A 15,648-nucleotide genomic window follows, 5' to 3' on the forward strand; every position below is an offset into this window, starting at 1 on the left:
TTTCCGCCCGGGGCGGATTTTATCATGAACCTCCATTCAAGGTTCATGAAGGTTCGTTCTCGGAAAGGTTGACTTTCTTCTTTCTTCGCTTTCGGGACAATAAGACCTCGGCATTTACAGTTCCCTCTATCCAACCTCTTAAAACAGCCCGCGTCTGTGGCTGAGTGGTCAAGAGCACTGACTCTCAACCTGGAGGTGCTGGGTTCGAATCCCAGGCGGGGTGGAAATTTTCTGATAGTTCCTTTTTGTAGCAATTTTCCATTGACATGACTTCTGAACAAGTACTCCTACATCCACTAGGTAAGAGAAAATTAAAGGGATTTTGGTGAAATGAAGGAAGGAAAGAAGAAAAATGATTATAGTTAGGTACCTACCTATATAGTTAAAAAATAATAAATAAAAAAAATAACGATTAGAACCACAGTCATTTGGTTATTTACTTACAAATCCCATGCTTGGTAGATTTTTTTTTATTATTATTCAAACAAAAAAACTGTCCAAGTGTGTTAAATTAATCTAACTAATCAGTTGGTCAGTACAAGTACAGGTACCTATTGTTAAACCAGGCCAGTCTGAAGACGATAAATAAGTAGTAAGGTTAATTTTGTACAACTGTCCCAGTGCCAAGGGACCAAACAAATAACCTTGAAACACTATTAGTATCTCAAATATAAAAAATAAAAAAACAATCATGGTTTTAGTAAATAAATGAGGCACTACTACAATTACTTAGTAATGCTGTGGTACCAACAAAGATTGTGAAGAAGCTCTTTTCATGATTTGATTTGATTTTCATTTATACTTCCTATTACATTAATATATTAATGTTTCGTTGTGTTTTCCGCCAGGTATCTGGGGATTTCACGACAGACTCCTAACGCTGAGGAAAGCACTGCACGTGTTTCTTTCTCAATCTCCCCGCAAGGAGGCTCTGTGGAGGCGGTGGAAATATCAACAGAGCAAACTTAACGAACAATCAGGTAACAGAGGATAGAGACATTTGAACAAAAGGTCGAATCGAATATGAAATGATGCGAAATATTCCAAACCTGAAGTTAAAACTGCAAATACTTTCCTTCCTATATTATAAGGAAAGTAAAACAGAAGGATTTTCAGGGGATTAACGTAATTGTATAACTGCTAAAGTATTTAGTGATGGGGTTTTTACCCTCCATTTGATGGCAAGCAATCTGCCTAATCACATTAACCTCACCATGCCTGTGTTTGGCCGGGAAAAACAACATGCTATTGCTTAGATAGTGATTCTTTAGGATACTAACTACGCGCAATGTTGCTTTAGTTCAGTGATCCATTGAGAAAACGATTTTGTTCAACGTGCTATCGCTGCTGTCAAAAATAATAAAACTAACAATATGGGTATAACTCATTCCTATCGAAAATTCCTAATTTTGAAACAATATTATATGAATAAAGAGGTGCTTTAAACAATTAAACTGTGAGCATAATTTGACATATGTTAGGATTTCACCAATATTTATTCAGTCTTTAAAACTCCTGTTAAGCTAACAGCCAGTTAAGTTCCATTTAATTTGATTGGCTTAACAGGGCTGTCAAGCTAACGAACTATTTGAGGCTGGAAAGTAGGTTGGTGAAATCCACCATTAGTGTTCTAAGCTGACAGTCGCTTAATAAAGAACTACTACTTGTGTACATATGTATAGTTAGGTAAGTAGGGGGATTGAGGCGAAAGCCGGCATGTGCCCCCTTTCAATCGCCCACCAGGGGTGGATGGAGGGACTATTTTAAAAAAAAAAAAGTTAGGTAAGCAATTGACATCTTGTTATTATTTCAGGTCTCGTATATTCCGAGATAGAATGGCGTCGGGAGTGGAACGCTATCGTCAGCATGGCTTCCACAGTGCCCAGACTACGTCGTCAATCCCTTGCGTCCAACTGTACAGACGGTGCTGGCATAACTAGTGGTGCTATCTATGAGAGTTTGGAGGAAATACATGTCCTTGCCTTGGCCCATGTGCTGAGACGACCTATCATTGTGGTGGCAGATACTGTACTCAAAGATATGAATGGTAAGTATTAAGTAGTGCTTATGTTATACCAAGGTATTCTATACAATACCAAGGTATTCTATACAATACCTAGCGTTTTGGGGCAAAGTGTATAATGAAATCTCACTATCAGGTAGACCTGACAGTTACCAAGGTATTCTATACAATACCTAGCGTTTTTGGGCAAAGTGTATAATGAAATTGATAGTAATATGATATTATATGACTTGCCTAGGGATTTCATGAAATACCTGGTATTGTCTAGGTCATCATATAAAATGCCCAAGTCCGTAGCAGGCAAAGTGTGAAAAGCTTTATATTATGCCGGTAACACTTATACAACTCAAAGATATGAATGGTAAGTAAGTAGATACTGACGGTGCTGGCATAACTAGTGGTGCCATCTATGAGAGTTTGGAGGAAATACATGTCCTTGCCTTGGCCCATGTGCTGAGACGACCTATCATTGTGGTGGCAGACACTGTACTCAAAGATATGAATGGTAAGTATTAAGTAGTGCTTATGTTACTGGCATCCTATACAATACCAAGGTATTCTATACAATACCTAGCGTTTTGGGGCAAAGTGTATAATGAAATCTCACTATCAGGTAGACCTGACAGTTACACGCCTGCCAGGTCTACCTGATAGTGTGTGCGCTCAAGAGGTATCTGGTAGACCTGACAGCCGAACCTGACCATGTACCAGGTCTACCTGACAGTGAGTGGCTGGCCTTAAGGCATTTATGCTTAACACAATCCTAGGTTAAGATCGGTGCAACGCAACGGTTGGCAGCATTTTGGCCGCTTTTTTTTACTAATATGCCTGTCCATTTTTCTCCTGTTCTCAGGGGAAGACCTGGCGCCCATTCCGTTCGGCGGCATTTATTTGCCGCTCGAATGTCCGCCCGACAAGTGTCTCAAGTCCCCCCTCCTACTGGCTTACGATGGCGGTCATTTTTCCGCCCTGGTGGCAATGCACAACGCCAAGAACCCTGAAGTAGCCGCCATTCCCCTGGTAAGTTGAAATTTATTTGCATCATAATAATCATATTTTGTTGACACACTGATTTGAACCCGCGTCCCCCTGTTTACCAGGCGAGCGCTTGACCATTGAGTCGTACAGTGTGATATAGGAAGCTGTAACTGTTAAGGTCTCATCGTGTTGAAAGCAAAGAGAAAAGGAAGACAGGAAAGGTGAAAGCCAGCCGTTCCGAGAACAAACTTCATCCATTTACGGGACATATTACGGGATGGGTATGCTAAGGCCAGCCACTCACATCACGTATCAGGTAGACCTGACAGGCGGACCTTTTCAGTCGTACCTGTCAGGTCTACCCGATAGTGTGTGTGCTCATCAGCTATCAGGTAGACCTGATCAGGTGTACCTGTCAGGTCTACCTGATAGTCAGTGGTTGACCTACGACACAAAGACACAGAGCACATGAGGTTTTTAATTGCCTAATAAATGAGCCATTTTTGTGTCTTTGCCTACGCTCTCAGGTGGATCATAACAAGGACCTACTGCCCATTCAGTTCAACGTGGACCCGGGCGACGAGGGAGACGTGAGTAGCGAAGTGAGTAGCGCTACTCACTCAGCGATGAGCGAGGAAACGGACAATGTGAATCTGCTGGCCGAGTATTTGGACGTGCTCAAGCTAGATCCTCATGTACAGGTAAGTTTTTTTTTTTTTTTTTTTTTTTTTTTTTTTTTTTATTATTTTGAACCAGCGAACCCATTACGAAACTTATCTGGACCAAATTCTCAGGTAGGTACATAAATAGCATAGGTACGATCAGTGATAAAACAAGATGGCATAGCAAAAAATTTTACTAGGTAGGTACATACAGTAGGTTGTAGGTACCTACTTTCTGCTTAAATATATCGCTCATTTTGTATGAACGCCTGGTAATTGAAACTAATTATGCAATGTGCCAAACATGGAAAGATCCTTTGGTGTCAAAAATGATAGCGATAGGTTCGTTATTGCTAAGTGAAACGTTTAAAAAAAACAATCATGGTTTTAGTAAATAAATGAGGCACTACTACAATTACTTAGTAATGCTGTGGTACCCAAAAAAGATTACCTATGAAGAAGCTCTTTTCATGATTTGATTTGATTTTTATTTTTACTTCCTATTACATTAATATATTAATGTTTCGTTGTGTTTTCCGCCAGGTATCTGGGGATTTCACGACAGACTCCTAACGCTGAGGAAAGCACTGCACGTGTTTCTTTCTCAATCTCCCCGCAAGGAGGCGCTGTGGAGGCGGTGGAAATATCAACAGAGCAAACTTAACGAACAATCAGGTAACAGAGGAACGAGACATTTGAACAAAAGATCGAATCGGATATGAAATGATGCGAAAAATCCAAAACTGAAGTCAAAACTGCATATACATTCCTTCCTATATTTTAAGGAAAGTAAAACAGAAGGATTTTCAGGGGATTAACGTCATTGTATAACTGCCAAAGTATTTAGTGATGGGGTTTTTACCCTCCATTTGATGGCAAGCAATCTGCCTAATCACATTGACCTCACCATGCCTGTGTTTGGCCGGGAAAACAACAGGCTATTGCTTAGATAGTGATTCTTTAGGATACTTAACTACGCGCAATGTTGCTTTAGTTCAGTGATCCATTGAGAAAACGATTTTGTTCAACGTGCTATCGCTGCTGTCAAAAATAATAAAAACCTAACTAATCAGTTGGTCAGTACAAGTGTACAGGTAGGTACCTACCTATTGTTAAACCAGGCCAGTCTGAAGAAGATGAATAAGTAGTAAGGTTAATTTTGTACAACTGTCCCAGTGCCAAGGGACCAAACAAATAACCTTGAAACACTATTAGTATCTCAAATATCCTTGACTAACATTGTCATTCACTACTGCTTGACTCTGTTCAGTCCTAAAGATGTATTTTAGTATATGAAGATAACAAAAGCAAAAAATAATTTCAAAATATTTTTCAAACAGATTGTCTGATTTTGCCAACTATATTCAACACATAAAAGACTTTTGCTTTTGGGCCTCTGGGCTCCAATTTAGCCCTCTTTTCTCCTTGAGATCTATCACTGAAACACTGGTATGACAAGGGTGGCATGCATAAAATACATTTTGCAAGAAGAAACCTTCATTGGAGGAAAAATTGTGGGACTAAATGCTATACTCGTATATGGGTATTTCTCCTTTGAAAGCTTTCTTTTACAAAAATTGTATTGTATGAGTGCCACCCAGTTGACAATATCAGCCCAGAAGGATTGAAGAGGCACTGAAGTACCTAGGTATTTTTAAAGATAAGATATCACTATGTCTGTGTTTTTGCAAACTATATTCAACACATAAAAGACTTTTGCTTTTGGGCCTCTGGACTCCAATTTGGCCCTCTTTTCTCCTTGAGATCTATCACTGAAACACTGGTATGACAAGGATGGCATGCATAAAATACATTTTGCAAGAAGAAACCTTCATTGGAGGAAAAATTGTGGGACTAAATGCTATACTCTTATATGGGTATTTCTCCTTTGAAAGCTTTCTTTTACAAAAATTGTATTGTATGAGTGTCACCCAGTTGACAATATCAGCCCAGAAGGATTGAAGAGGCACTGAAGTACCTAGGTATTTTTAAAGATAAGATATCACTATGTCTCTGCTCTTAGGCTTGGGTACTTTAATTTTCTTCAAATATTTTTTCAATTTGCAGGTTGTTAAAATTAAATAAAGCTGTTTAAAATAGGTAAAAATTTCCAGATATTAAATACTAAAAAATATTAACTTACTTAAATCTATTTAAATATTTACATCAATAAGTAAAGGTTTAGAAATTATTTATTTGTTTAAAAATGAGTTCCTTCTTAGTGTGCTCTTAGGCTTGGGTACTTTAATTTTCTTCAAATATTTTTTTTTTCAATTTGCAGGTTGTAAAAAATTCCTGACATTAAATACTAAAAAATAACTTACTTAAATCTATTTAAATATTTACATCAATAAGTAAAGGTTTAGAAATTATTTATTTGTTTAAAAATGAGTTCCTTCTTAGTTTACAATGAAAAAGAAACATTTTAAGTAGTTTAGAAGGGAAAAAGAAGTTCATAGGAAAAATTAAACCGGGTCAACTTAATCAAAACTTGCCAATTGAAGTCAAAGTGATTTCAAAGATAAGGAAAATGTTGAAAGCTGGTAAGTTAATTGAATAATCATTTAAGGTGGTGAACTTCATTAGCTACAAGTAGCTAGATGGGTGTATGTGCCACATTTTTTTTTTTTTTTTTTTTTTTTTTTTAGGTCTGTGTGTCCCTCATCTTCTTCTTTCTCTTTGTCTTTTCCCATTTACAGACGGGGTCGGCTTTTTTTGTCAGCCTCTCAATCAGCCCTATTTGTGTGTCCCTCATCAGATGATTACAAAAATTCACACAGGAATCTCACACAAATACTCAATCTGACACAAATATTCAACGTTTAATTTTGCAGGCCGCTTGTATGGAGTTCAGAACTCTCAGTACCATGTGTCCCTCATCTTCTTCTTTCTCTTTGTCTTTTCCCATTTACAGACAGGGTCGGCTTTTTTTGTCAGCCTCTCAATCAGCCCTATTTGTGTGTCCCTCATTACAAAAATTCACACGGGAATCTCACACAAATACTCAATCTGACACAAATATTCAACGTTTAATTTTGCAGGCCGCTTGTATGGAGTTCAGAACTCTCAGTACCACTACGATCAGAATGATGGACCCCATCCTGCTGAAGACGAAGACCATCTGGTCATTCTACTGAGGTGGTCGTCTCTCCCCAGTGCAGCCACGCCCATCGAAATGAAACTAGACACGCCCATCGGCTCCACCCACTCTGTGAGTCGAGTCGAAGAGAAACCCCCAACCACAGGTTTGTATTACGTATCTTACTTTAAGTCCAAAATAAGGCGTGTAGTATGTACTTTATTAATCCTTTATGCATTCTAGCAAATCTTCTAGTCTTGTAACAACTCCCACACAGCCTAAGGGAAACTGCCCGTATCTAAGCAAGATTTTTACCTAAAATTAACACCTCTTCTGCACGAAATAAGTAAGACATTGTCTAAACTGTGCGAGTAAAGGGTCTTTTTAGTCCCATTCTTGCAGTATAAGTTTCTCTCGTTCTGGCTCATTCTGGCAGGCTAAACAAGGTATATTTTATTATATTCTATACATACTTATACAGGGTATATTCTATTCTATTCCATTCTACAGGTGTCACACCTATGGTTGGGGCAGTACCTTCGAGCTCTTCGCCGATTCCCATTACCTCACCGGCGAAGGGGACTTCGGAAAACTACCCCAACCTGAGCTCTGCCTCGTCGAGATCTTCCACGTCTTCAAGTTATCAGAATAAGCTGAATGCAGATATCATTGACTGTAAGTAGTGGTAAAAATAGGGCCAAGGTAGACTTAACTCCATACACAATCCCACTCTGAGGCTTAGGTGTATGGGCAACTGCCCCAAAAGATGGGTTAAGCTTATACGAATATACGAGGGCCAAGCCAGCCTAGTGACCTTGGAGGGTTAGCGCGCCTGCCTTGCAAGCACTAGGTCACGGGTTCGATTCCCGCCATGGATGAACTCTGTCCTAAAAAGTAAGATTCGTTTTCGGAATGGCTGGTTTTCTCCTATCCTGTCTTCTTTCTCTCTTTGCTTTCGGGACAATAAGACCTTAGCAGTTACAGTTCCTTCTATCAAACCTCTTCAAAAAGAAGAAGAAGAAGAAGAAGAAGAAGAAGAAGAAGAAAAATAGAACTAACTACATGTGTTTGTAAATTGTGCATAATGTGTGTTAACCTGTTAAACATTATTTTTGTGGTCGAGTACAAAATGATTTTTTCCAATGTCTCATTCTGTCAGGATAAACAAGTTATATTCTATTCTATTCTTCATTGTCGATAGCTTTCGGTTGAGTGGAAGATCTCACTTTGTGAAAATCCTATCAGAGCCTTTTCGTGTCAATAATGAGAGACTCTTGTGTGGAAGGTAACCACCAGGTGAGGTTGACCATTAGAAGTGGTCAAATTATCAAATAAATGAGGATAAAATTCCATGCCTCGGCTGGGATCGAACCCACACCCTCCTGTTTACCAGGCGAGGGTCTTGCCCACTACACCACCGAGGCAGTGTTCAAAAACAAGTACAATGCCTAGAATTCAGAACTGACCAAACCACGTCCCCCCGTTTCTCCCCTCAGTTTACAAACACGGACACATCAGACGCGTCGGGCAAGGGGAACAACGGCCTCCTAGGCTCCCTGGGCAAATCAGTGGGGGCCAAACTGCGGCTCAAACTGTCGCGGTCCAACTCGCAGCGGTCGAACGAGATGAAGAAGGCAGTGCCGGAGCGGGTAATGTGCGCTCTGTTGTACACGAAGAATCGGACGGACTATCAGGATGTGCTGATTGAGAACTATTTGAGAACCGCTCGCGTGAGGTTCGAACAAAGTATCAAGGTAAGAAAGTATAAAACGGGATCGATCAATAGAACAGTTGCGCTGACTTAGGTAAGATTTAAAAGTCAAAAAGAGCAGAAAAAAAAGCAGAACGACTTCTAAATCCCGAGATAAATCGATTTAAAAAATACCGGTAAATCTTGAACTCTGACGTCACGGCATACGCAGCAGAACGACTTCTAAATCCCGAGATAAATCGATTTAAAAAATACCGGTAAATCTTGAACTCTGACGTCACGGCATACGCTCCCGTACACGATAACGTCACATCTACTGTTCCGAGCAAAGCTCCCTTGCAGGCAACACAAATGTGTTTGTGCACTGCACATGCATTTCTGCGCAATTCATGTTTGTGGCACAAACATGAATTGCGCAGAAATGCATGTGCAGTTTGTGCGCATACGTTTCTGCGCATCTCCTGAAGTTTGACGTCAGAGTTCAGGACTCTGACAGAAAATAAAAAAATGAATTTTCTAACTTTTGCAGTTTTTTTTTTGGAGTTTTGACCTCAGATCTTTAAATCATAAATTTTACCCAAATGCAACTGCTCCATTAAAATTCCTTCCTTATTTGTGGGAGTTTTGACCTCAGATCTTTAAATCATAAATTTTACCCAAATGCAACTGCTCCATTAAAATTCCTTCCTTATTTGTGCAGAATCCCCCGTGTACACATTTACCCTGCCTGACCTGACACAATACCCAGGTATGTTGGCGTTATAACGACTGAAAGCGTAGACTGCCTTGACAACATAAATTGTTTCAGATGACTTCCGTACGTTTCTCTGATAGCTCTCTCCACACAAGGATCGTTAGAACAAGCACACCGGTTGAACTGGTGATGTGTTAATCTTGTTTCAGATGACTTCCGTACGTTTCTCGAGAAGGACCTCATAGCTCTCTCCACACAAGTATCTTTAGAACAAGCACACCGCTTGAACTGGTGGACTTCGGTGACTCAGAAGTTGTATCCCCTCTCCACGTCCGGTGATGGGAACTGTTTACTTCATGCTGCCTCCCTAGGTAGGTAATTGCTTGTCAAAAATGGCCTAGTACTCAACTTGGGGAAAATGACCTAATAGTCAACTCCGAGCATTTGAAAATAACAACAAATTGCCAAAAGCTCAAGTTATGAAAAAATGCGTAATCCTTTCGAGCTTTTTTAGCCTCGTGCGGACAACTGAGTAGCTACCAGTTAGTCAACTTGGGGAAAATGACCTAATAATCAACTCCGAGTATTTGAAAATAACAAAAACAAATTGCCAAAAGCTCAAGTTATGAAAAAATGCGTAATCCTTTCGAGCTTTTTTAGCCTCGTGCGGACAACTGAGTAGCTACCAGCTTATTTGTGTTCCTAGGAAGAGAACATATTAGACACAGGGCCGCGATACGGGACGGGCAAGTCTCAGTTCTACGCAAACTCCGACCTCGAGAGTCACGAGAAGATCAACGCGTTGACTCCCATCGACCCCAACACCCACACCGACTCCACCGTGTACCTGTGCAAGTCGACGTTCTACGCGGACAACACGTCGGCTCCCCTGGCCCAGCCGGAGTCACCGCTGGCGTGCCAGTCGGGCGGGTGCACCTTCTATGCGAACCCCAACTCGAGGAACTACTGTTCCAAATGTTACCAGGACCTGGTGCTAGCAGGTAACGCAAAGTGATCCTAAAGGTTTGTCCAAACATATTCGAAGGCCGTGTGGACACTCTTTAAGACTTAAAACCCCCGAAGAAAGGAAGTTCTAAGTTTTTAACTTGTCGGTTTTCCCTAATAATAATAAAATCGAGGTAATTGTAACAATGGAACCCGCTACTTATCTAGCGCTTACGAGACTGACGCGCTATCCTGCAAGCTAACTAGTCTCGCTAAAGGACCTCTTTTTCTGATATTAATGAGTATTTTGCCAACTTAATTAGCTTGGAAGGTAGCGCGTCTGCTTTGCAAGAGTTAGATCGCAAGTTCGCTTCCTGCCCGAGACGGATTTTATCCGTGGGACGTCCGGCTTCCTTCCAAGCTAACTAGGTGTTTTCCCAAGGGAATATCTGACATCTAGCCAACCGAGGAGACGATAAAACCTCCGTTGTTACAGTTCCCTCTATCAAACCTTTTGCCCGCGGGCCCCGTTTACTGTTTTCTGGTAGCCTTTAACAAAAATCACAATGTTTTCTTCTTTTTCCAGGTAAATAATAATCGGGGTGCCAATATCCCCCAACGAGCGACCAATCAACCAACTCGACAAGATAATATGTACGAAAGTATTTTATTACTAATCAAAATAAACAGGGCGTGGGTTCGATCCGACCCGAGGCATGGAATTTTAACCTCATTTATTTGATAAATTGACCACATAATAATAAAGCTCTAAGGGTTAGGTGGTAGAGAACGCCTGTGGCGTTCACATCGCCTAGTGGTTACCTTCCAATCAAGAGTCTATTTTTATTATTAACTGAAAACCAACATAAAATTAATCTTGGACTGTAAACCCGAGTGTAAGATTTCAAGTTATTGAACTTCGTAACTTGCATACCTTTTTGTAACTAACTTTAGTTGAGACTGTTCTCAAGCTAAATATTAATTTGTGTTCAGACAGTAGGTAGCTATTGTAGAGTTAAATTTAAGTAGATATTATCAGATATCATTATAACAAAGACGCTTTAAAATCTTCAACTTAGTAACTTGGTTGTGTTTTACTATCTAAATTTTTATGAACCAACTTTTATTCTTGGGGAAGAACCGAGTAAGACCAAAAATCGTCGACGCTTACTTTACAAAAGCATGTTTTCAAATTTTTAAATGAATATTCCTTCTTGAATTCTGCCCTCTCTGATCTCCTCAAAGATGATCCTGACTCCATGTGTTTCTTAAAGAGAAACAACTTCCCGAAAGAACTGTAGGCCACCTTATTTATCTGCCGCAAATGGCCTATGTCGCTAAATTGTGTAAAAATAAAATGAATATTTGGAATGGTTAATTATTGCAATGAATTTTGAAAATTAAAATTTCGATAGTAAAATACGACCTGTGATGTGTTATAGTCGAATTTAACTTTGAAGTAAAATAGGGGTTTTCCCCCCCCCCCCCCGCCTTTTTTTTTTCAGGGTTAAATTTTATTGCAATGGATTTTTAAAATTAAAATTTCGATAGTAAAATACGACCTGTGATGTGTTATAGTCGAATTTAACTTTGAAGTAAAATAGGGGCTTTCCCCCTCGATATTTTATTTCAAGAGTTAAATTTGATTATTTGGACAACCTATGTTAGGTATATCCGCATCACTGAGGAATGTTTCATATGTTTTAAACTTGTAACTTGTTTCATATGTTTTACTCTTGTAACTTATTTCATATGTTTAACAGTTTTACACTTGTAACTTATTTCGTATGTTTTAAACTTGTAACTTTTATTTCATATGTTTTACAATATTGTAACATAGTTTTTAACTTTAAACGCTTTTTTTTTCGTGCTAACTTTCTTGACTTAATTTCTCTACTTGTAACCTATTTCATATGTTTAACAGTTTTACACTTGTACATAACTTATTTCATATGTTTAACAGTTTTACACTTGTAACTTATTTCGTATGTTTTAAACTTGTAACTTATTTCATATGTTTTACAATATTGTAACATAGTTTTTAACTTTAAACGCTTTTTTTTTCGTGCTAACTTTCTTGACTTAATTTCTCTATTATTTCTATTTGATATGAGGCTGTGTTTATGAACCCGGCTAGACTTTTGGAGAAAACAACCCCGACCCAAAGTTTTGACTTTCGTCAGAAATGAAGAGCTCATCGCTAAAGGGGATTTCAATAAAAATTCTAGCTCAAACCTAACCTTTTGAATACTTCAATGCCAAGCTGTACAAAACACTACCCAAGGCGTGAGCTATAAAGTCTAGCCTAGCTTGTAAACCCAGCCTGGCTGTAAGTTGATGCCAGTAAGCAATCTACTGGCCTCTTGTAAAGATTACTGGAATGTTATTGGAGCCACCTGCCTCGGTGGCGTAGTGGTCATGCTCGCTTGGTAAACAGGAGGGCGTGGGTTCGATCCCAGCCAAGGCATGGAATTTAATCCTCATTTATTTGAGAATTTCAGTCATTCAGTGGTTTCTCGGGGGACATATTTACACCCTTGGTGCATTGTACGAGCATATTATATGGATTGCTAAAATTGTATGGCTGGTTGCTAATATTGTACGGCTGGTTGCTAAAATTGTACGGCTGGTTACTATGTTATTTTTTATTTGTTATGATGCGATTTATGTTAATTTTATTTTTTGTTCTTCTCTGTTAACGTTTATTATTTTATTTTTGTACATTAATAATATTGTTTTATTATTATTTCCTTCTCCCACACTTTCTACATCATTGGTTGTATTCTATTCATTTGTCTATCGAGATTTCAGAGTACCAATTTGGGGGAATATTTTCTAGAAAGAAAAAAAATCTCATTTTCTCAAAAATCAATTCCTGCCTGAGAAACAGTTGTAGAAAAAAAAAAAAAACATTTATTTACTCTTGGTAGATTAGTAGAATACGACTATTGTGTATAAAGGGGGATTAGGGATTTTAGGGAACCTATGTAAGGTTTAAGAAAAGGTGTATTTTCCTTTCGGAATAGATCAGTTGCGCTTACTTGGGTGATATTTCAAAGTCATAGAGTAGGAAAAATGAGGACCAACGGAATTTTTCTTTTTCTTCTACGACTTCTAGATACCGAGATAAATCGATTTAAAAAATACCGGTAAATCGTGAAGTTTGACGTCAAGGCATACGCTCCCGTAGGCGATGACGTCATAATTCATGACTCCCGCTTCGTTTGTTTGTGCACAAGCGTTTCTGCGCATTTTGACGAGAAATCTGACGTCACAACTCTTTGAACTTTTTCATTAGAACGGCAATTAAAAATTGAATTTTCGACCTTTTAAAGTTATTTTTTTCGGAGTTTTGACCTCGGATTTGGATTTTTCCCAACTTTTTACATAGGAATCGACCATTTATTTATAATTTGTACCCATTTGCAACTGCTCCATTTCCCCTCTTTGGATAGGAAATCCAAGATGGCGCACCAACGGATTCAGTTCCGTTTCCGAAAAGAAAATATACAGCCTAATATTTTTTTTGGTTTCCTTTGTTTCACAAAAATAGGCGACAAACCACGAGGTAAATCGACTACAAACACTGCAATGCAACGGGATGCCAAAGTTATTTCACTGCCTTTTTGAACAAATTCAATTTCTTCCCAACTCCCCTGGTTACAGCGAAGTAAACAAGTGCGTTTTTCTTCGCTCTTCATTGAAAAATTGTTTTCCAGTGGAAAAACCCCCTTTTTGACGTGATTTTTCGCATAGACTTCTTTTTTGGTGTAATCTATAACGTGTGACTATCATTTTCGTGTAAATCAAGTGATTTAGTTTTTTACGAACTTTGAACTTTTTTGCCAAAGTCGGATACCCCTTATTTTCCAAGTGGACTCTTCCAAAATATTTTCTGAATTTTAGCCAGTTACTTTATTTATTCAAATTTATAACTTGATATTTTCTCCCGCTTTTCCCGTGTTGACGGCGTTAAAACAGATGTTTTAATCAGCTGTTAGCATGAACGAGATGGGGCAGGAGGGGGATCCCCCAGATAAGAAAGGTGGAACGCGTGAAACTACGGAGAAGAAGGAGAGGGAAACTATAGTGTATCAGGAAAATCATGCCTACGATCGCTACAGGGTGCTTGTGCAATGCAAACGCTCTCCGGATAATCCTACGAATTTCATCAGCAATCAGAAGTGTGGAATGTTGATTAACGAAATCGTCACTAATAAGTCTGATGCAGTAGAGATTAGAAGATTCAATAGAAGCAAGATTCTTGTTGTACGCACTTCTTCCTTCACTGCGAATGAAATTGTCATGAATGAGAGGATGAGAAATACCTATAACCCATTTGTACCTTTCAATTATGTCAACAGAGTCGGTATCCTGCGTGATGTGGATGAAGATTTCGATGATAACTTGTTACTTGAATCCATTGATGCAAGACAGTTCCGTGTCAAGTCCGTGCAGAGACTTAATAGAAAAGTCGTCAGTCCTACTCGAGAGGTATCCTATGTGAAAAGCCGAAGTGTCAAGGTGATATTCGATGGTCAGGATATTCCGTCCCATGTGTTCTTGTTCTATTGCAAGATTGAATGTGCCCCATTCATTCAAAGAGTAGTCCAGTGTTACCAGACAACAACGACAACAACAAGCTCTTTTTCGCCAGAGCTTGTTCGTTTCTGATAAGCTGTTGGGTAAGATTATCATACTTTTCAGAGGTTATGTTGCTAAAGGAATACTGTAATTCAGACTGTTTCTGAAGTCTATCCTGATCTTCGATGATAACTTGCTACTTGAATCCATTGATGCAAGACAGTTCCGTGTCAAGTCCGTGCAGAGACTTAATAGAAAAGTCGTCAGTCCTACTCGAGAGGTATCCTATGTGAAAAGCCGAAGTGTCAAGGTGATATTTGATGGTCAGGATATTCCGTCCCATGTATTCTTGTTCTATTGCAAGATTGAATGTGCCCCATTCATTCAAAGAGTAGTCCAGTGTTACCAGACAACAACGACAACAACAAGCTCTTTTTCGCCAGAGCTTGTTCGTTTCTGATAAGCTGTTGGGTAAGATTATCATACTTTTCAGAGGTTATGTTGCTAAAGGAATACTGTAATTCAGACTGTTTCTGAAGTCTATCCTGATCTTTACGGATATCTTTAATAATTTCGTTGAATTTTTCTGCATCGTCACTGTCAAGATTTCCTGTTATAAATTTTATTCCTTTACCTAGGATGGGTAGAAGTGAACGTTTAATACGTCGTGAGGGAATGAGTAATTAATGAATAATTGGTATCTACTTAGGTACTTTGTTTAATTCTTAGATTAAAAATGGCAAAAGTCAAGAGGAAGTCAAAAGCCAGAGAAATCACTCCAAACCTACTTTTTCTTTTTTTAGTAGAAAATTCTTTCTACTTGAGTAATGGAAAATGTAAAAAAAAATATTAGATTGAAAAAGACTGAAATAGGTAGGTACATAGGTACTTAAGGGTAGTAGGTACCTATTAAAGAAAAAAAAAAAAAACGTAGATTAGAAAGTGATGATTTTCCAATTTTTAAGCCTGAGA

General features: G+C 38.8%; 4 protein-coding genes and 1 long non-coding RNA gene across 8 annotated transcripts in view; 4 read left to right on the forward strand and 1 right to left on the reverse strand.

The window, feature by feature from the left end:
• Positions 1-5,036, reverse strand: part of LOC103507423 — a 25,569-nt gene extending 20,533 nt beyond the window's left edge. The window contains exon 1 of one of the 2 annotated variants that reach the window (XM_026822293.1): positions 4,770-5,036. The gene's annotated coding sequence lies outside the window, so the exon portion shown is untranslated. Of the gene's footprint in view, positions 1-551; positions 572-4,769 lie in introns of those variants that run through there. The other variant, XM_026822295.1, reaches the window with a different exon arrangement.
• The window catches only part of LOC103507433 (OTU domain-containing protein 7B-like), a 13,294-nt gene extending 1,910 nt beyond the window's left edge, over positions 1-11,384 (forward strand). Inside the window, exons 5-11 of the mRNA XM_008471903.3 lie at positions 849-980; positions 1,814-2,047; positions 2,877-3,043; positions 3,529-3,702; positions 8,239-8,496; positions 9,854-10,148; positions 10,679-11,384. Coding sequence (XP_008470125.1) covers positions 849-980; positions 1,814-2,047; positions 2,877-3,043; positions 3,529-3,702; positions 8,239-8,496; positions 9,854-10,148; positions 10,679-10,686 — 1,268 coding nt within the window. The 3' untranslated portion in view covers positions 10,687-11,384. The remainder of the gene's footprint in view (positions 1-848; positions 981-1,813; positions 2,048-2,876; positions 3,044-3,528; positions 3,703-8,238; positions 8,497-9,853; positions 10,149-10,678) is intronic.
• On the forward strand, positions 5,910-7,440 carry LOC113466694. The gene is made up of 3 exons (XM_026822299.1): positions 5,910-6,206; positions 6,705-6,908; positions 7,253-7,440. The coding sequence occupies exons 1-3, from the start codon at positions 6,194-6,196 to the stop codon at positions 7,423-7,425; spliced, it is 390 nt and encodes a 129-aa protein (XP_026678100.1). The 5' UTR covers positions 5,910-6,193; the 3' UTR covers positions 7,426-7,440.
• Positions 9,152-9,491, forward strand: LOC113466695. Its single transcript, XR_003391017.1, has 2 exons — positions 9,152-9,201; positions 9,357-9,491. It is a non-coding gene; the product is annotated as an uncharacterized LOC113466695 (long non-coding RNA).
• A 2,128-nt stretch (positions 11,385-13,512) lies between the features above and the next one.
• On the forward strand, positions 13,513-15,421 carry LOC113466697. 3 transcript variants are annotated; one of them, XR_003391019.1, is made up of 2 exons: positions 13,513-14,856; positions 15,227-15,421. XR_003391019.1 is itself a non-coding variant. In XM_026822301.1 (2 exons), the coding sequence occupies exons 1-2, from the start codon at positions 14,095-14,097 to the stop codon at positions 15,134-15,136; spliced, it is 672 nt and encodes a 223-aa protein (XP_026678102.1). In that variant the 5' UTR covers positions 13,513-14,094; the 3' UTR covers positions 15,137-15,421. The 3 variants fall into 3 exon arrangements, 2 of the variants coding, with proteins under 2 accessions (XP_026678102.1, XP_026678101.1); XM_026822301.1 differs by having other exon boundaries at positions 13,513-14,529; positions 14,900-15,421; XM_026822300.1 differs by having other exon boundaries at positions 13,513-14,498; positions 14,869-15,421.
• The last annotated feature ends 227 nt before the right edge of the window (positions 15,422-15,648 follow it).

The sequence above is a fragment of the Diaphorina citri genome, unplaced genomic scaffold (assembly GCF_000475195.1).
Source record: "Diaphorina citri unplaced genomic scaffold, Diaci psyllid genome assembly version 1.1 scaffold312, whole genome shotgun sequence".
NCBI lineage: Eukaryota > Metazoa > Arthropoda > Insecta > Hemiptera > Psyllidae > Diaphorina > Diaphorina citri.

Excerpts from the sequence above, each read along its gene's own strand:
- LOC113466694 (XM_026822299.1), top strand. Across the intron at positions 6,909-7,252 it reads AGAGAAACCCCCAACCACAG|GTGTCACACCTATGGTTGGG; the intron begins GTTTGTATTACG and ends TCCATTCTACAG.
- LOC113466697 (XM_026822301.1), top strand. The coding sequence starts at position 14,095 with ATGAACGAGATGGGGCAGGAGGGGGATCCCCCAGATAAGAAAGGTGGA. Across the intron at positions 14,530-14,899 it reads AATCCATTGATGCAAGACAG|TTCCGTGTCAAGTCCGTGCA; the intron begins TTCCGTGTCAAG and ends GATGCAAGACAG.